Genomic DNA, 20,561 nt, shown 5'->3' with positions numbered 1-20,561 from the left:
ACACATGAGGCTGCCAGACACGAACTCCCGGGTCCCTTGGCCACCATCCCCCGTCCGTGCATGGCATGGAGGCCACCCGAGAAGGAAAACCTCAGGTGAAGCTGGGCCTCTGCTCAAGACTGAGGCGGGGTTAGGCATGATCCACACGGCCTGAGTAGACGGCACGCAGGGCAGAGTCTCTGGGTCCTCACAACCCCATCGTGGCCGAGGGACTAGACAGAAATTATTTTACCTGAGCCTCAGCTTCCCCATTTGCAAATGTGGATACCCCTTCCTGGCGGAGAGATTCCGAGGAATGCTCCAAAGTGAAAATGGGTAAAGTACCTGGCACCGTGTCCGGTGTTGAGCAAGGACTCAGATGTCCCAACCCTTGGCCTTTCTTGCCAGAGCTCTCCCCGTGAGCCTGCAACTGAAACTCCCAGGTGGAAAGTTTCAGGCAAATATCACCTTCTTACAAAGCAGGACGAGGACTACTCAGCACTAACAAACCTCACCCGGGATTTCTCAACTCCTGTGAGGATACATATACAGGTCCCCACTCCCATCTAGAATAGAATTGTGGCTCCGAGCTCTGCACCAGTCTCAGCTTTAACAAGGGTGAACTACATCTCATTACCCTCTACCTGTGGAGTCCTGCGAAGAAGCAAATGGCACGATGGTGAACAGGAAACACTCCCCACTCATATGAAACTGTTTAAAGATAAATATATATCTTTTAAAAAAATGAATAAAGGATTAAAGGCTTTCTCTGCTGAGGGAAAAAGGGAAAAGAAAGAACTAGTTAAAATTGTGCCTACTCATTTGACAGAAATTCAGATTCTTTGAGATGCAAAGGCAGGGGGGAAGGGTTATTTTTCTTTTCTGTAAATAAGTAAATCCTGTTATTTTGTGTAAAAAGCCGCTACTTACAACTGGGAGCCCCTCTGGCTCCCAGAGACTGAAAGGAGCTCTGCCTTGGCACCCGGGTGTGGCCTCAGGAGCGGTGCCTCAGGGCTGTGCCAAGCACCTGGTGCATCTGCAAAATCAGGTGTCTTTCTAGGAGCTCCCGCCAAGCCTCCCCAGGGAGAGGATGGCGAGAAAGAGAACAGAATGCTGGAAGCCTGGTCTCGTGCCCTCGTGAACCCATCACATGCCTCTTGAAATTGCGACGGTGGCAGAGGTTGCAAGGGGCCGGGGAATTTGGTTTCTGGGTTGCATTCCCCCTGTTCCGACTGCCAGTCTAAATGTCTATCCGCTGGGTGCCTGGGTGGCCCAGTTGGTTGAGCGTCCAACTTCGTCTCAGGTCATGATCTCCAGGTTGGGGAGTTCGAGCCCCACGTCGGGCTCTGTGCTGACAGCCGGGAGCCTGCTTGGGATTCTCTGTCTGTCTGTCTCCCTCCCTCCTTCTCTCTCTCTCTCTCTCTCTCTCTCTCTCTGCCCCTGCCCCGGTCATCACACGCACGCACGCTCTCTCTCTCTCAAATAAACAAACATTTCATGGATTAAAAAATAAATTTATATCCTCAAACTGGGCTGTAGAAAGAATATCGAATTCATGAAAAGTACTTAGAAACGGAGAGGAAAAGACAAAATCTAGTAAAAGCGGTGCTTAAACCCTCCAAGAAAGTCATCGCTGCAAACACCTCGGCCACAGCATGGTAGCAAGGGAGCCGTTCGGAAGCTTGGGTTTGGGATGCCAACACATCTGAATTTTATATATATGGTTGTGGTGTGTAATTTACTTAAGAATTACCTTGATCTTTATAAATATCAATTTACTTTATTAACATGGTTAAGCAGTTTCCAAGCATTTTATATGGAAGGACTGTGTTTCTAATGGCCCAGAAGGAGAAGGCCTGACCATGTCCCTCCCCTATTTACACACTTCAATGGCTCTCCATTGCCCTATAAAGTTCAAACTCTTTAACAAGGCTTACAAGGCCCTGGATGGCCTGGTCCTTGCCTGCCTACCTCAGCTCTGCTCTCTCCCTTCGGCTCTGTGCTCCCGTCACACACTGAGCTACTCCTACTTCCTGGAAAGCTCCATGGTGGTCATTTTAAGTCTTTGCAGATGCTGTTCCCGGTTTCCCTGGCTTCAGCTTAGGTGTTCCCTTCCTGTCAAGGCACAGCCCTCGAGGCTAGATTTGGTGTTTCCCCTACTGGACCCGTGGCCTCCCAAATTCACTGTAATTACTTTCTACTTGCCTGCATCTGCTCTAGACGAAACCCTGTGAAGGCAGGGATTATGTGACGCTCACCATTTCGTACAGAACCCCTAGCAGGATGCAGTAGTTGGTACTCAGAAGGCTCTCAAAACATCACTGTAGAAGGGGACGTGGACCGTGTGCCCGGCACAGACCGGGCACTCACGTATGCTGGACACACACAGGACTCATGTATTTATTTAATCCTTCCCATGATTCTAAAAGATGGGTGCTAACCGCTATTACAGATGAAGAAAGGGAGAGGTAGAGAGACAATGTATCTTGCCCGAAATTACTACAGCAGGACAGTGGTCAAGCAGAGGGTCGAGAGTGCATTCAAATTCTACAAAAGGACCGCTCCCATCCCTGAAAAAGTGTCTCTAGCACCGCAGACCAGGAGAAAATAGGGCGACCACAAACTCTCCTTCCCTAGGTAATGAGGACGATGGCCCTGGTAACCTAAGAGTCTCTGAAACATGCTCCCAAAGCTACCGACTTAACAACGTAAATGGCTTTCAGCCCACTGAGGAAATAAAAACATCAACGGTTGTCGATCTCTGTTGAACTCTTTATGTGCCAGGCACTATGTGAGGCACCCAACAAGCATATCTCACTGGATCTCCCAACAATCCTGTAAGGGAGATGTGGCCACTGTCCTTGTTTCATAGGTAAGACAACAGACGTTAAGAGGTCATTACCTTCCCCAGGATCACGTAAGCAGGAGGTTCGGAGGGCTAAAATCCAGAGTCCACGTTCTAACCACTGCACTTCACTGCCTCTGTGTACAGGTGGGGTAGGATACACAGGCTAACCCGAGCCTCTGTCTGCAACTGTGCCACAGCTATTGCTTCTCCTTCCTCCCTCCTGACCACCGGGATACATGCATACGATATTCTGCCTACATCCCTCGTAGCACTCTGAGGCCTGGACACAAAGCATTGTTTGTGAGGCTTGGAGAGCAAAGTCTTCATTTATCAAAACGGAGAAGCACCATCCACCAGATGTAACCTGGCACCTGCCACCAGACCAGGCACAGAAGAGGGGCGGCAGAAACGTCTCCTGAACTGAACCGAGGTGGAGAGAATGAAAGGAAACAGGCCCTGTGGAATCTGGCCACGTTTCGGTATTTCCTAGCTGCCAGCTAACAAGATCACTCTCTCCAAGAAGAAACTAGGTCCATGCCAATACCCTTGGCTATCCTGCTAACTTACCACTAGCCTCAAATTAATGTTTGCTTAAATGAGAGAAAGAATATAAAAAGGCGGAAGGAGGGGTAAGAATCCGGATTGACTATAAACTTGTCACTTCAGAAGGAAGGCAGACTCTTGAAGGTGACTGGGTTACCATTCAACAAAAAGCAGGGGCACCCTGTTAGAACGGAAGACCAGAATGAGGTCTTTCCCCAAAATAACCTTTTTTTCAAATGAGAACACTAGGTTATAATTTATATTTCCTTTTGTGCAACAAATTTGAGTGTCATAAAAATGGTTAAAAAGTCTTCCTATGGTAGCTTTTTCTAAACTTTTATGAACATCTGCCACATTCATTTGAAGTTTAAAAAATTCTGGCACATATGCAAAGGCATAATAAGGTGCCTATAGCTTTCAAGAAAAAATAACAAGACAGTCAAAAATAAGCCTTTTGCTGAATTGCCAGTAAGAAAACTAGTGTGCGAGAGGAGATGGGCCTTCCCAAGCTCCTTCCTTAAAGAGCTTTCCTTTGGCCCCAGGTACGAGCTCCTCCCCAAGCGTTACAGCCCATGGTGCCTGGAAGAAATCTCAGGGAAGCATTTCTCTCCCTTGAAGAGTATAACAGAACCAGATAAACCCAATCAAAAAGAATGACTAGAGCATTCCGAGTCTGAGCTGAAATCCACGGGAGGAGATTAAGAGACTAAATTCCACGATTTGGTAGTTCACGGCTACCCAACACACCCAGGAAACACGACTTTGCTTGGAAAAGTGGTTTCGCTGGCCTCAAGAATGGGGCAACGACTGATCTGGCTTTTCTTTTACTGCTGATCACACAAGAATTTGGCATGGCAAACCCCTCCCCAACTTCAGTCAAACAGGTCTAAGACTGATCTTGCCCAATGCTTCCTGAACCTTCTCACGTAAAATCCCTCAAAGACTAAGGAAGGAGAGTGGATTTGCACCCATTCACCTAAAGGCAAAACTGTCTCAAGTTTCGGCTTCAGAATTTACGTATATTTTGCATTACATGTTTTACTACCAGAGGTCTTTTCAAAAATTCCTTACGATCATATAAAAAGTAAAAAATTTACTCCACCTTTAAGTAAACTTATGGTGCTGGTTCCCCGGAAACAGTGAGGCTCTGAATGTGTCCTGGAATCCAGTTTTCCAAGCACGCACTCAATCCTTCTTTTCAGAAAGTACGTGCTCGGCGTCCTGCTAGGTGCTGAGGCCACCACATGAATGCAGCACAGTCTTTGTTCTCAAAGAACTCATACTTCTAGGGATGACGGAGAGGACAGAGCAGCAGACAGCTATCATCCGGGGCAAGAAGTACAGTACGTGAAAGATGACAACTGGGGACTTCTGGGAAGAGGTGGAGAAGGGCAAGCTTAGCCGGAGGGAGGGGTGTTGAGGAGGGATGTGGGTGTGCTTATGGATCAGGGAGAGCACTGGCTAGCAAGGGACAGTGAGAGGACAGCAGTGGAGACAGCAGGACATGGGGGAGGGCAGAGAGAGGCTGGAAGGCAGGCTACGGAGGTACGGCGACGAGGCGGAAGGCACCCCACCACGTGTCGGGACTTTGGCCCGAGTTCATGTCCATCTCCCTCTCTCTATGGCCTAGCAAACTGTCCAGAACACAGAGGACTTCATTTTGCTTATCAAAGGAATGAATAAGGCTTCACAGGAATCCAAGAAAGCAAAGAAAAAGGTCATCGAAGGCAGTGAGGAAGGAACAAGTGGAGAGAGATGTCAGAAACCTGGTGACTATTTTGAGAGAAAGAATGAGGAAGAGAGGAGAACTCAGCCATGCTTGGTGTGTCCCACTTTGGTGCCTCTGCGGGCAATGGTGCCACTCACAGACCGGGAACACCAGAAGGTTGTGTGTGTGTGTATGTGTGTGTGTGTGTGCGCGCGCGTACGTATCGCATTGTCTGGGGAAGACTGAGTCTGAGACATCTGTAGTCCATTAGGTGACAATCCATCAGCACTTGAAACTTGGCATCTGAAGTTCAGAGAAAGAGAAGCCAGAGGAAGTTCAGAGCTGAGAGTCACAAATATCACATTGGTAGCTGAAGCAAAAGCCTTATGAGAGATGACTAGAGGGCATGTGGAGAAGAAAAGCAAGCTAAGACTAGAAACGTGGACAATGCTGAAGGTAAAGGGACATGAAAAAGAGTCTGAAAAAGCCTGTACTAGAACAGCCTGGAAGGCAGGAGGAGGGGCCGGAAAGAACTGTGGACTCTGATAGACCAAATGGTCTTTACATTTGTGTCTCAAACTCTGCAGCGACTGGCATGAAAGGTCGGTTAGAAAAGTATTCACTTTCAATTTTTCACACAGGAGCCTTGAATACACCCCTAAACTTGACAAACAAAGGTAAAACACAGAAGAAATCTCTTCAATCTGATCTAAATACACCATCCGAGATCGTCCATAAACTGTGTACTGTATGTGCTCAGGGCTGGGTGACGACAAGGAGGAACTGTTAACAGAATGTAGGAGCCACATGGCCGTCCTGTCAAATTAGAAATTTGAGCAGATTTCTGTGGTCTATTTTGATCAAGATTCTCAATGTCAAACAAACAGGTTTTTCGATAACCAACTTGTTTCATTTTCGTAAGCACAATAGCACAGTGTGCAACAGTTAGTGAAGAAGCAGGTGGTCCTCGTCGACGTGAAATGAAGGCAACAGAAGAAGAGAAGTAGCACTTCCTTTAAGACATGCAAAGCATCATCACAGACGGACAGGGCTCTAGATTTTCCCTCTGGGAGCTCATCTCCTGTGCAAAACAGGCAAGCCCCCCACCTCCCACCCCATTTTGCTCTAGTACAAATTTAAGCTCTCTCTCTCGAGGAGGGAAAAGCTTAAGGTTCATGTCTACAAACCAATGGCACTTACAAAAGCACACAAAAGCCCTTTAAAAGAACTGCTATCTAATTGGTACAGCCATGCAGAAAGCAATCTGGCACCAGATTCCTAGCTTTGACCAAGCATTTCTACTTTGGGGCGGGGGGGGGGGGGGTTCTGTGCTAAAGAAATAAGTCAGGGTGCGGAGAGAGCCTTATGCATAAAGATGTTCACTGAAATGCTATTTATAACAGTGAAAAATGATAAACAACCCAAGTGTCCAACAATTATAGGAAAATGGTTAGGTTGTGGTATATCCAAACAGTGGATGGACAGGCAACAAATTAAAAATTATTCATATTGAGAGTGGATTAACATATGTAGAAATCTCCATGCCATAATATTAAGGGAAACAGACCTAAAACTATATATATAATATGTATACATATATATATCAGTTATGCATATTTATACAAAATATATATTCACAGAATATAGACTAGGAGGAAGAATAATAAAATGCTAATAGTAGTTGAGTCTGAAATAATGGTATCGTGGACACTTTTCAACTTTCTTCTTTATATACCTACCTACTTTTTTATACCATGTTTTTGACAATGAAAAATGTCGTACTGTTACAGTGATTTATAATAAACATCATTTTGAAAAGCAAACAATTTCCCTTCCCTTTCCTCCTGCCTCTCTGAACCTCTCTCCCTCACCCATGAAAACTGACAACCTCCAAGCAAAGCGGAAAAACACTGGAAAGCAGAGCCCAGTGGAAAGGGCCTCTGCCGGATGCTCAGCTCTGTGCACCTGCGAGGGGGCTGAGCATGAGGTGTTGGTTCGACACGCTCCCATGTGCAGAGCTGTGAATCCCGAGACTGTGTCTTTTCCACTGCCGCATAGCAAAACAAAGCCGCGAGTAGAGAGATCTGGGGAGGAAAGGCGCCAACTTACCTCCATTAAACTTAAATGGATTCCTATGAGGTAGGGCATGGGAGCACTGTGAAGAGAAACAGAGACACACAGCTGCTTTAATGTCTGTTGCTTCCGACAGAAAATTACAGATGGTTCACTATTTGGAGAAAAACTGTTTTAATAAACGTATGCACAGTTACATTTCCTTCCACAACAAAAATCTTAATGTGACATTTTGTTCCCAAGCCTAGAAACTTCAGAAGACTTTCAAAACGTGGGCAGCATTAGAGGCAGCATGGGCGGTGTGGGAAGAGCACTGACCTTGGTGTCAATCCCTAAGTAGCCCCATGTGAGCACACAGCCTCAGTTGCCTTATCTTTAAAATGGGATACCGGACTCAAACTGGCAGCTTGTGATCAGAACGAGAGAACATACACGCAAAGCGGTTAGTAGAGTTTGTGGCACAAATGGACACTAGTGACAACAAATCGCCACAGTTACAACAGAAAAAGCAGTTAACAAGGTTGGACGCAAGGTATAATAGGTTTCAAAGAAGACTGATTTTTTTTTTTTTATTTGATGTTTCCTTCTGACCTCAAGAGATGTGATCTAACTGTCCATTCTGACTGGCCTAAGTACATGGGGAACTTCGAGCAAGCTTCCCCTCCCCGACTGCACACACACCACCCAATTCAAAAAGCCCCCTCCGATTGCTTCATTCACAGGGCAATGGTTCCCTAAGTCATCAAATGAGCAGAAGATGAGAACCCAACTCCAAAGCTCTTAAAACCTAGGCACTATGGATTGATCTTCTTTGGTTTCAGGAGCGCGTGTGTGTGTGCGTGGGTGTGTGTGTGTGCAAGCATGCTCGCACACATTGTGTGCATCACATTATGATGCTACTTACCAATAATAAATGTGCTAGGTGTTATGTGAGGAACTGCAAATTCATCTTTCCTAATCCACACCAACAATGGCATCAGGTAGGCCTTATCCCCAGTTGACAGAGGAAAGAATAGCCCCCAGAGAGCTGAAATCACTTGTCTAATGCCACAAAACACAGGAAGCAGCAAACCTGGGGTGGCTCTGAATTTCCTCCTTCTGGGCCACGCTGACTTCATAATACTGAACCTAAAGCCCTGGGACCCACCTCCCATGCATGTATTTCCTGGGGAGTAGGGGACGGCAGTCAAGGAGGAGGAGGAACGGAGTGTCTCTCCAGTATGCGACACATCCTATGAAAGGTCAAGGGTGTTCTGTGGGCGTAGAGGAAAGGTACCTGGCTCCAACCAAGGTGACCAGGCGCCTTCCCTCTGGGGCAGCCAGGAGAGCGGAAGTGCACCTACAAGGATGGCTTTCTTGGGGACAGCGTTGGGAGAACCACAAGGGTAGAAATGAGAAAGGAGAGGGGTGCATCCACTTGAATACTAAGGAGTTTAGGCTTTATTCTGAAAGCAATCGATAGGGAATGAAGGTTTTTAAACATCAGATGTGCATTTTAAAATTGCTCAAACATTTAAAAATAATAGAGGGCACAATTCCCTCATTACCATTCAACAAATAAAATTCTTCAAGCAAAAATCCTTCCCCAGAATATAAAATGTCCTCCTCACTACAGATCTCAGCAGTAATAGATCTTGGGAGCCTGTAAAACAGACTTGAATATTAGCAGCACAGTTTGGGAACTATTCTTCTAGAAGACTTTTTGTGTTTGATAATAGCCAAAGAAAGAATTATGCACACAACTGCACTGAAAGTGGAGTTGTCTTTTCTGTGCTTTCTTCTTCTTCTTCCTCTCTCCTTTTTAAAAAAGGTATCTGCTGTGCACATTCAGCTTCTCTTCGCTTCTAGGGGCAAGGAAATGCCCTGCGATATTTTTTCCCCTTAAACTGTAAACCATTAGTTTAGCTGCCAGTTACACAAATACTCGAACTTCCCAGTGTGCCGGGCTCTGCTGTCCAAGCTTTCTCCAGGGTACGCTGAAATGAATGTGTTTCTAATTAAGTAGCTTCAGGAACACGACAGCTTCAATGTCAAAAATACAAAGTCTGAACCCTGGCAGGAAGTCTTAAGACTGCAAATGTCTCATCTCGTGGAACCTTGCCTAATGTAATGAAAGGAAGCAGGAAGAGAGAATTCCAGAAAAATGGCCACTTATTAATTTGTCCAGCCGCACAGCCTAACACATAGAAGGGAGGAAAAACCCCAATCTGTAACATTTAACCGAATCTTAGCAACTTTTCCAGCTCCTGCATTGACTCATGCAATTGACAAATGACGTGGGGTTTTCATCAGAATTTCAGAATTGAAATTCTAGCCGGTGAGTTAATGTACAGAAAAAGACCATTCAAACAACTGTGAGGAAAAGGTGAAAACAAATACGGAGCAAGTCTCCGTCTACCTCAAGTCTCTTCCCTGAAAAAGAAATGTTTTCTAGAATTTTAAATGCATAGGTTTTAATGCCATGCCCTTTTGTCCTGCAATAAAAATCAACGATAGTTTGAAAGACAGGAACGGTAGTCTTGCAGAAGTGACTGCACGTGCAAAGAGGGACAAAGTGAGACTCACCATTTAGGTATCATTAGGTAGGCATTTTTTTTTTAAGCCCAATAATTTTCCAAAGAGTAATCACGGCCAATCATAGAAGCGCAATTTCTTAGCCAAGTATTCCTAGGGCTGCAGCAGCTCTGTATTTAGAAAATATTGAAAGCACACTTACTCTGAAATCACAGCAGCCTCAGCTTTTGTATAAATGCAAATTTGGACAAATACCTTTTACACTGTCATCATTTGCTTACAAAGCCTCAAATACTTCCCTGAATTGACTGCATTTTCACTAGGCAAAGATACTAATTACAAATTCCAAGTGGGGAGAGGAAAATGGAAGAAAAAAAGAAAAAGAACAGAAAAGAAAAGAAACCCAGAGTCCGCTTAACATCTCAATGTGGCAAATATGTAACTGGGTAATCCTAGGTGGGTCCTGAAAGTTTCTGCTCTCCATAAACCTCAGTAGTTACTGCAGATACTGACTCGTTTTCTTTGGAAATCTTCTTTTCTTTGTCTTTTGATGGTAAGGAGAAATTTAGGGGAGAGGGGATCCCATCACCTGAACGGTACTTTTGTTTTCACGTTTTCCTCACCCAACATTGGCCCACAATAAGGAACATATTTCTATCTTTGAAATTCTAGAGTGCATATGATTTTTCTCTCTCTCTCAAAAATAAACAAACATTAAAAAGGAAAACATTTTTTAACTAACTAACTAACTAACTAACTAAATAAATAGGCAGGCTCTGTTAAGGTGGGAATCCTTCAGGACTACTGCAATAACGCACGAAGTGCCAGGCACAGGAACAGCACGTGGTAGGCTCGGTAACCTATCAAGTCCAGATGGGTTCTCTTTGAGTCCCTGACATGGCAGGTCCCACTGGACCCATTCTCTGAGCGCCCAAAGAATGGTTTGATTGTATCTCAGGAACAAGATACAATCAAACCTCATCTAGTACCTGTCTTCCTTTATTAGGTCCCCAAAAGAACTTGTCCGTTGCTTCTCAAGAACACAGCAATGCAAACATCTGCTCAACAGCAAATGAACAGCATGCTTATCTGCTGTTGGTGCCTTTCAGCATTCGCAGTGACTTTACGTTTTAATGGCGGTTCTAAGTGTGATGTTGAAGCCATTTTAAATGGCATTTAGACGCAACATGTGCAGAACCAATAATGCACATAATTAAAGCGGTGATAATGTTAACAGCTATGACCAAGTTCACACAGAGGCAGGCCATGACAACTGTGTCACAACGACCCTATGGCCGATGGCAACTGTGGGATGCATCGTGCTTCTCCGAATAGCATAACAGGGTACGTCTCTATTAGGCCTTTGTTCTCTGGGAATTACTGCAGTATCTGACTTCATCAGTTACATTCTGGAAGAATAAAAACTATTCTTCCTTCCTTCTTCCCTGCAAAGGGAAGCTGGTGTCAAGGCAGTAACCTTTACCTGAGAGGTATGTTTAATTTGAATCCTACTAAGGGGAAAAAGAACTAATATTTATCGAGCTACTACAACCCAGCTGCTTTTAGGCGTTACTTACACACAGTTCTCAAGACAACACTGCAAGGTAGCACTATTATCCACATTTTCAGACGGGGAAACGGGCTCAGAAAGGTGAAGTAATTTGTCCAACGTCACACAGCTAGTAAACGGTGAACCTGGAACCACAGTTCCAACCTGGGGCTGTCGGATGGCTGTGCCCATGCTGTCTTCCGAAACACACTTGGTACTCAAGCCAAAAGAAGTGCTGATGTCCCAAGGGGGCTACTCACCCAATCCTCCTATGAACTCAGGCCTTTCTTACAGCTGCGTTCTACGCAGGAACTCATTCCCCACACCGCTATGGCTCCCGCAGACTTAGGAATGGTGCTGCGGCCCCGTTCACGATTACGGCACTTCCACAATTTGTTTCATTCCCTTCTCCAGACAACTAGAGCCCTCTTAATTATGTTCCCCTGAGGTGAGTGGCTACTAATTGGAAAAGAGTGAGGTTTAATAAAAGAAGGTTGGCTGCTCAAGACACAAAACAAAGCTTCCCAGGACAAAGGGGGAGGGGCGGGAGGACCCGCGGAGAGGTGGGGGGGCCCCCCCACCCCCAAGTGAGAGACACCTCTTCTTCGACCTCAGGAAGGAATCAGCTACTAGCCCCTGGGGCTGGAGGGGGCGGGGAGGGGGGATGGAAGGTCCACTGCTTTGCTCATCCCCATAAAAATGCAAAGTCAGCACTGGAGTTTGCATGCTGCAGGGCCCAGTGGACCTCTCCGAGGCACACACCTCCTCAATCACATCCCAGACGGACCGGCTACGGGGAGCCCAGGAGTCTTTCCTCAGTCCACTACTTTCAAAGGAAAGGCAAACTCTGAAAGAAGTGTTAATCATTTGAGCTTCTCTTTCTTCTTTGGAAAAGAAACAAAAGCACAAATACAGCTTGCCAAATGGTTTCCAATTCTGCTCTGAAACAGCGGGGCCCGGCATGGGTGGGCAGGTTAAAGGACAAGAGGTGGGAGAAAGGGCTCGAGCGAAGACCTCACAGCACATCTTGTCAGAGAGCGCACACGATCGTAGTTCTGGTCTCCGACGGATGGCGTGCAGGCCGGTATAAGGGCCAGTGTGCACAGGGAGTCGACAACAGCAGCCACCGTTCACCACACGCCCGCCAAGAGCCAGCCAGCATCAGGCTAGGGGCTCACCAGGCATTTTCTCGGCGGCCCCTCGCGGCAGCAGTGTGAGGCAGGCACTACTGCTACTGCCACCATAAAGGTGAAGACGTGAAGGTCATGCAGGTCACACAGCTGGCAAAATGACAGAACAGACCAGAACCCAAGTCTGCTCTGCTGAGACAAGACGTTTCCCAGAAGCCCAGCCTCGGCGAGGCCAGTGGAAGGAGGAGGGGAAGGAGATTAGATCTCTAATCTGCTTTCTGAGGGCCGGTCAGCAGCTGGACCAGGTCTCAGCCGTGTCACATCATGTCCCGTCAACGCCAATCCCCACCTCCCCTCACCAGAGGAATCCTCTTGTTCCCAGCCTGCCTCTGAGCCCTTAGTCATACGGTGTCCCCTGGGCCTCAAGTGCTCTTCCTTCAGGTCCTCCTGAACCTGCGTGCCCATTAAGCACCACTTCTCACAGAACCCCAGTGGTTGCAAACACCTCCCTTCTTAGAGGCTTCTGTGTGGGTTGCCCACTTGGCATAAAGCACAGGTTAATTTGCACAGTTATTCTAGATGGTCAGCCACAGGAGAACCCAACTGTTTCCTGTTTCCCGGAGTCAGAGGGCTGTGCAGGAGGCTTTAGCTACCTTATCTCATTTAATCCCCCAAAGAATCCAATTTATACCATCCATTTTACGGATTAAAAAAAGGATTCTCAGAAACCTGCCCATGGTCACAGTTAATGGTGATTCCAGCTCAAATCCCTCTACTGCAAAGTCTTTTATACCACTCCTGCTAAATATGAACCTCCCTTAACCATTAAGCTAACTTAAAGAAAAAAAAGTCATTGGACAACTGTAATTGAAAAATAAAACAGCAAGTAGATACTCCACAGAATAAATCCATTAGCCTTACTCCCTTAAATGAATTGATACTCTTTTTTTTTGTTCTAAACAAGCTTTAAAGCAGGTTAACACAGCAACAAAAGCAGGAAAGGAAACAGGGGCAAAGGGAAAAATCGCAAGCTGGGGTGAGGTTTCGCACACTGGCTGGGAGGGCCACAAATCTGGCGGTGACACCCCAGCTGCCGACACCCACCCAGGAAAATAAGATCGTAACAGGATTCACGGCGTCAGTAGAGAAAAATAAACTAGCCGCTTAGGAGCTTGAATTTTAAAAAGGCAACTGGGGACAGAAAAGAGACAACTAACATCTGATGGCACATTTATTATGTGCTCAGTGTCTTTCATATGCTGGTCAGTCAACCAACAAATATTACTAGGTGTCAGGCATCACATCGGGCTGGGGACACAGGAGAGAACAGTTCTGGTCCCTGCCTATCTGGAATTTACAGTTAAGAGTAGGCATTAAATAAGCGTATTAGAGTATGTGTATAAAGTGCTATAAGGAAACATACAAGGCGTGGTGGGGCGGACCTCAGATGACCTCACTTCATCGTGGCAGCAGTCTTGAAAGGCTGATCTCCATAATTTACAGAGGAATCTATGGCTCAAACAGATTAAGTGACTCGACAAAGGTCACAGCTGGTAAGAGGCAGAAAATATGGCTTGAAAAGTGGAAGGGGCACAAATGCCATGAGTTAATCAAGGTTCTCTTAGGGGAAAAAGGTATTTAACTTCGTGCCTGGTTTCCACCCCGCCGTCCCTGATTTATGAGCAATAGCCCAGGATGAGGACCCGTGAGAGGACAAGAGCAATCCCAGACCGGGAGAGGAGGCACAGACCGTCCACTTTCATGTGTGCTTGGGTAGCCAGAGCACAGGGCTCACAACAGTGGGGGAGCTGGGTGTGCATGGTTCGGGCGCTAGAGATGGTTTGCTAATGCGACACATGTCTATCGCTGCAGCTGATGCATGAAAGTGGGGAGAGGGGACAGTGCCCTTCTGAGTGGGGCCCCGTGGCTTCCTGGGGTAACCCTGGAAGGGGGGGGAGATGGCTTTCAGAGCTTTAAGCCCCCCGAACCCAACCTAAACGAATACGTGAGCTACAAAGATAACGCCTGGGTGAAAACCTGGAAAGGTCAACATCAAAGCCTGAAGTGGTCCGCCCTTTTGTGCCTCCTCAGTCTACCGGAAGGAGACATACTTGGAAAACATCAAGCAGGGCTCCATGGCTAAGACCGCTGCAGCAGGAGAAGTTAATCACAGAAAAAAAAGGTCAGGAGACAGGGCTCTCTATTGCCCCAGAGAGTTCAATGAGAACCATAACAGCCGGAGCCAGATGCAAAGGGAAATCTCAAGTTGGGATCCACCAACAGCCCGTGAGACTCTCATAGAAATGCAGGAATGAATGAGGGAGGTTTGAAAGAAATGAGGAGAGAAAGAGAGAGCGTGAAAGAGGTTTATGGATAAATCAAAAGAAAGCAAGCCCCTCTCGTCAATGTAAAAATTCAGAATGCAACTAGTAAGTGGGGAAAATTTCTTCTTTTTGTCTTTCCAGGACTAAGATATGTCACGTGTCAAGATGCACGGCATCCAATTACTTCTTAGCCTGGCCTCTCAGTCTTTCAAATATTTAAGGGCGATCACAAACCCACTTTGGTTGAGAGATTATGCTGAGCCTAGCACTGTGCTGGTGGCCCCACGTACTCTCCCTTGTCCCAACAATGGAGAGAGGCAGGGGCACTTGTCCCCAGAGTCCTGCCATGAGGTAACTTCCTCCACTGCTGAGGCATGACGGCACTACTGTGGCTCCTGCTCTATTGGTGTCCAGGAACGTGTCCAGAATCTTTTTGCTATAGAGACCGCTATGCTGTGCCACAGAAGTGCCACAGTCTTCTAAGTACTGGGTCTAAGACAGGCTCCATGTCAGGGAGGAGTGAGGAATCAGACACAGAATGTGTCTCAAGAAATGGAAAGCCAGGCCAAGGCTTGGTCGTATAAGCAGAGGTCAGGGCCAGCTGTGTTCCAGGGAGGCGAGTCAGAAACTGGGGCAAGGGAGGCAAGCTGTGCTGCCCTGTAACACATCAGGCAGCAGGGCGGGGACTGGCAAGGTGGGCCCAGCAGGGCGGGTTCTGCCGCTCAGAGGTATATGTGGCAGCAGAGGGGATGGAGGGCTGCAGGGCGGGTGGGTGAGCCGACAATCCCCACCCCCAACTGCGGAAGGGCCAATCCCGTGGTAAAGGGGCACGATGTCTTCTCTAACCCTGCAAGTCCCTGCCCCGTTGCGGGCACTCAATGCTGAGGCCGGACAAGCTGTTCCGCTGCATCCCTAACGTCTGGGCCAACAGGGGCACCTTGGAGGGGCCAAGTAAAGGGTCTGATGCCAACCACCTACATGGATTGCTCATTTTCACAGGACATTTGCTTTCTGCTGGATATGTTTGTGGAAGGTTAAAAAAAAATGTATGTTTTAAAATAAGGATGAATTACCTTACTAATAATAAAGAATGTATCAAATTTCTAATGGATCCAGGTCAGGATCCATTGATCACTGAGCTCAGGTCATGACCTCGTTTCATGATCTTGGTTCGTGAGTTTGAGCCCCGCGTCGGGCTCCGCGCTGACAGCTCAGAGCCTGGAGCCTGCTTCAGATTCTGTGTCTCCCTCTCTAACCCTCCCCCACTTGTGCTCTCTCAAAAATAAACAAACATTAAAAAATATTTATTAAAAAAAAATTTAATGGACCTGGAAATAGTGGTGATGGTTGCACAACCTTGGGAATATACATAAACCCACTGAATTGTAGAGTTTTAAAAAGGGTAATTTTTGCAGTATATGAATTACATTTTAATTAAAAAAATCAAACGGGGGGGCGCCGGGGTGGCTCAGTTGGTTAAGTGTCCAACTTCGGCTCAGGTCATGATCTCACAGTTTGTGAGTTCGAGCCCCGTGTCAGGCTCTGTGCTGATAGCTCGGAGCCTGGGGCCTACTTCGGATTCTGTATCTCCCTCTCTCTCTGCCCCTCCCCTGCTTGTGCTTTCTCTCTCAAATAAATAAATAAATAAATAAATAAATAAATAAATAAATATTAAAAAATTTTGTTTACATCAAATGGAGAACTTGAACCTATAGAACCTACAGAACCCTACCTTCCTACAGAATCTATAGCATTGATAATACAAAGAGCCCAGTTTCTTCTCTCTGCCATTTTTCCACCAGGAAGACACTTTACTCATAAATTGTCCAAAACTTCCTCCAAAGGCTCTCAGCATTCTCAGTCTTGGGTACTGCTGAAGGAAATGCATGTGCATCTTGACGTAGGGCTCTGATGGTGGAAAGCAAACAAATTTTCAGGTTGTCAGGCTTTTCATGGACAACCATATTTTTAGCTATACTTTGGTGGATGAGGAAACTGAGGCTTGGAGACATTATGTGATTCACCCAAAGTCATATATTCAGGGGGACCAGAGCCAGAATTTGGACCCAAAACTTAACTTGTCTCCTACTCAGCCTCTCTGTTCAAATGTCAGGGTCAAGTTTAGCCAATTCTTACTAAGAGATTTATCTGGAAATCTATAATTTCCTTTTATTCAACCAACACACACAGTGCATTTCCCTGCTTCTTCTATCTGGAACTGAAACCCTGGCCCTTATCCCGTTTCTCCTGCTCCCAGAGGAGCTCCTGGTGTGGTGTTCCACCCTGTCTTGGTGACTTGTTGCTTCTTAGCTTAAAAAAATCTGTTCTCCCATTCTTGCCTGGAGACCTGAGTTCTTTTGTGAAGGACTGTTTTCTCCTACCTTTCTATGCCCAATGCCAACCCAATGGGTTGTAGTAGGCACTCATAAATACTTGCTGCACAATAGAAATGACAGTTTTTGTTCACTTATTGGAATTCAATCTTTAAAATCTTTTTTTTTAACATTTATTTTTGAGAGGCAGAGACAGAGCATGAATGGGGGAGGGGCAGAGAGAGAGGGAAGACACAGAATCCGAAACAGGCTCCAGGATCTGAGCTGTCAGCACAGAGCCCAATGCAGAGCTCGAACTCACGGACCTCGAGATCATGATCTGAGCCGAACTTGAATGCCTAACCAACTTGAGCCACCCAGGAGCCTCTAGAATTCAATCTTTAACAAAACCTACCTATCCCAGGGTTTGGTATATATAGGAGAATTTTAGCCACACCTGTCTACCTAACCTACTCCCATTCTACCTGGGGGTTGTGTATTTCGACTGGATTTTCTTGGGCCATTTATATACATTCGTATTAATAGAACTATAAATACGTATATGTAGTTATTAATAACAAAAAATAGTACGTACTATTTATAGAACACCTGCTTTGTGTCAGTAGTCATTACTATCCATGTTTGGCAGAAGAGAAAGGAGGCTCAGAGAGGTTCAGAGAGGTTCAAGCTAGTGAATGGGGAAGCCAGAACAAAGCCAGGTTTTTCTGTTTCCACCACACCACACTTCATTGATTTTTATTTCTGTCACTAAGAATATCAAGAATCCCACTAACTTGAGAATCAATTTACTCCCTATGCAAAATCTCATGGCATCAATGAAGACAGAGATTCGACTGGACCTAGCTCCGGTCATCCAGAAGTCACTTCATAGCTGTGTCCAGACTGATGCCCTCCACCCACATGGACCGTGCACCCTGGCACATTTCAGACCGTTTGCTAAAAATTCTAGACGGAATGCATGATGCAGCATGTGGGGACCGATTCAGAACATGACAGGCAGCATGGATAAAGGATCTAGAACTGGTATCTCTCACAGAGAATCTGAGCATGCCCAAGCTGAGTGGAAAAACGGCTTACAGAATCCTCTAGAAATGTCAGGAAATAGAATGCATTTTACAAAGACAAATGCAAAATTCACACCTTAATTGTACACATAGGATATAACTTTTTGGTTCAACCGTGTCCTCAGAGAGCATCAGAATTAGCTACTAACGTGGCTCTTGATCTGGCTGGCCCCTGGGGGACAACGTGAACTTGCCCTGATCTGCTCTGGAAATATTTTGTCACAAAGGTGGGTCCACAAGTGTCCAGAATAACCCAAAGACACGATTCAATTTGGGAACTGACTGGAGTCCTTATTTAGGACTACTTCTGAAAGAATAAGGCAGAAAAAGGAATTTATGTGGGAAATACCATGTGGTTTCTATTGGGACCTTTTATTAGCAACATTTAATTAGCATAGTGCCCAGTACACAGTAAGGGCCCTATAAATGTTTTCTGAATGAACAACGTAAGTCTATAATTAGCAAGTTATCAAGGAGCCTACATGAAAAAATTTTTCACCAAATCTTGGTGATGGGTGCAACTTATTCTCTAAAACTTTGGAGGATATTAATAAGGAAAGCTTTAACATGAGGAGGCCTTACATTTCAAGGGCAAGCTCTACCATTTCTTAGCTGTGTCACAGTGGTTGAAATCACTAAACCTCCGTGAGGTTCAATTTCCTAATCCATACAGTGGAGCCAGTACTATTCATTTTATGGCCTGATTTTGAAGATCTGCAATAGTGTTTATAAAGAGTTTGGTACACACTACTCAAGAGATGGTGATTATTATAATGAAAGGAAATGCAGATTCTCATCAGCAAGTTAGTCCTTCTGTCCCAGAAATGGGCAGGCTCTCCCAACACTGGCCAAGGTCAGGGCTGCCATCAGCCAAGGTAGGGGAACATTCTCATTTTCACTTTCAAAGTCAAGAAAATGGTACAGATCTAAAGTAGAAAGGAACCAGCAGCACATGTTTTTAAATATTCATAAGGGCTGGAAATGTCTTACTCCTTTCGTTTTCTCTGCCATCTGCTTTTGTTTCTTTTCTTTTCATTCTTATGCCACAGCTGCAAATGAAAACAACCATACAATAACTCAAGTTAAATAAAAAAAAAAAATCAAAATAAAAACAATCTGAGGGGTAAAAAGAAAAGATGAATTATAAAGTTTTCCCCTGAGCTCACAAAGCAGCAGAAGCAAGAATGTTTGATGTGAGTTAAACCTTCTGGAAACCAAAAATCCATGTCCCATGTTTATAATAACCATGATAAGAACAACCACCATTTACTAAATGGCCTGTGTACCACTGGATGACCAACATCTCTGATTCCTAAAGCTGCTCTTCAAAGTAGGTAAATTAAACCCACTTTACAGAAAAAGATATTGCAGATCAGAGAGATAAAATAGATTTTTAATGGTGACACAGCTAATAAGAGATGAAATTGAGATTTGAACCCAGGTCTGTCCGAATCCAAAGCCTCAGCACTTTCTTTACCACCCTCTCCAAAAATGGGAAGGGAGCTGAAAATTTTAATTTGGGAAATATTCAGGGCAGACTATTTGTACTAAACTGATTATTCAGATAATTAAAATCTGTGATTATACCTCTAATTAAAGTTAACTCAGATAATTGGTTGCTGTATTTGTGAATGTGCAATTAGTCCACATAATTGCAGGGATTTCAGCATCATACTTTCCACACATTCACCACATCCCAGAGCTTTGGGCTCCTGGCCTCTGTTCTACACTAGGCTGCATTAGAGCTCTTGGGGGCTCTGGGCCCAAGCACCATGACTTGCGATACCAACAGCAGGATCTGGACTCAGCCTCATTTAACATGTCTTTGTCCAGAAGTCAATGAACACCTCATCTTCAAGTGCCATGTAAAAAGCTCTTACAGCCTACACTGTTGTCCTGAAAACCCCGAGCAGCATGTACCTGAAGAAAAACTGGCAGCAGTGGTCCTCATGTGTTAATTACACTTTCGAAGTCTATTATGCATAGAAAGGGCACCTGCTGGCAGTGAAAATGACTAGAATCTGCCCTTCCTGTGCAGTGAGTAAATTGAGAGTTCATTTCTACAGGAGATAATAGTTTTCAGATTCCATTTCGTGTATCCCCTGCATGGGGACGTACTTAACATTTAAATCATCTGCAGAGGAACAAACCTCCTTCAAATTTACATGTTTCAAGCTCCTAGCACTTTACTCAAAATGCTAGTTATCCCTGCTGGCTCTTACCACCAAGGATTAAACTCAACAGTGGTGAAAGTCACCGAGCACAATAGAATAAAGTTATTAGCATTGACTCAAATTTCAGGACACTTGTAGTTTCTGACCAAAGCAGTTGGTAGCAGGCTGAAGGTGATCAAATCAAGCCTTGAATGGAGGATCTGTTTTTCCTCTTGGGGTCTTTTATTTCATCATTCTTACATCTTGTAGTTAATAAACAGATACCAACCCCCACTGACCTGCAATCATCCTCTGGTCAAATGTCAAAAAAAGTTCTGTGAAA

The 20,561-nt window shown here is 45.4% G+C and overlaps 1 protein-coding gene across 20 annotated transcripts in view; it reads right to left on the bottom strand.

Annotated features, from left to right (window-relative positions):
- Positions 1-20,561, bottom strand: part of DENND1A (DENN domain containing 1A) — a 508,124-nt gene that overhangs the window by 196,700 nt on the left and 290,863 nt on the right. For all 20 annotated transcript variants that reach the window (XR_008290952.1, XM_027035064.1, XM_053204646.1 and 17 more), the window contains one exon: positions 7,188-7,233. Coding sequence is in view for 19 of the 20 variants with exons in the window: in XM_027035064.1 (XP_026890865.1) it covers positions 7,188-7,233 (46 nt within the window). In the remaining variant the exon portion in view is untranslated. The remainder of the gene's footprint in view (positions 1-7,187; positions 7,234-20,561) is intronic.

The sequence above is a fragment of the Acinonyx jubatus genome, chromosome D4, assembly GCF_027475565.1.
Source record: "Acinonyx jubatus isolate Ajub_Pintada_27869175 chromosome D4, VMU_Ajub_asm_v1.0, whole genome shotgun sequence".
Taxonomy (NCBI): Eukaryota; Metazoa; Chordata; class Mammalia; order Carnivora; family Felidae; genus Acinonyx; species Acinonyx jubatus.
This window is presented reverse-complemented; position numbering and strand designations above follow the sequence as displayed.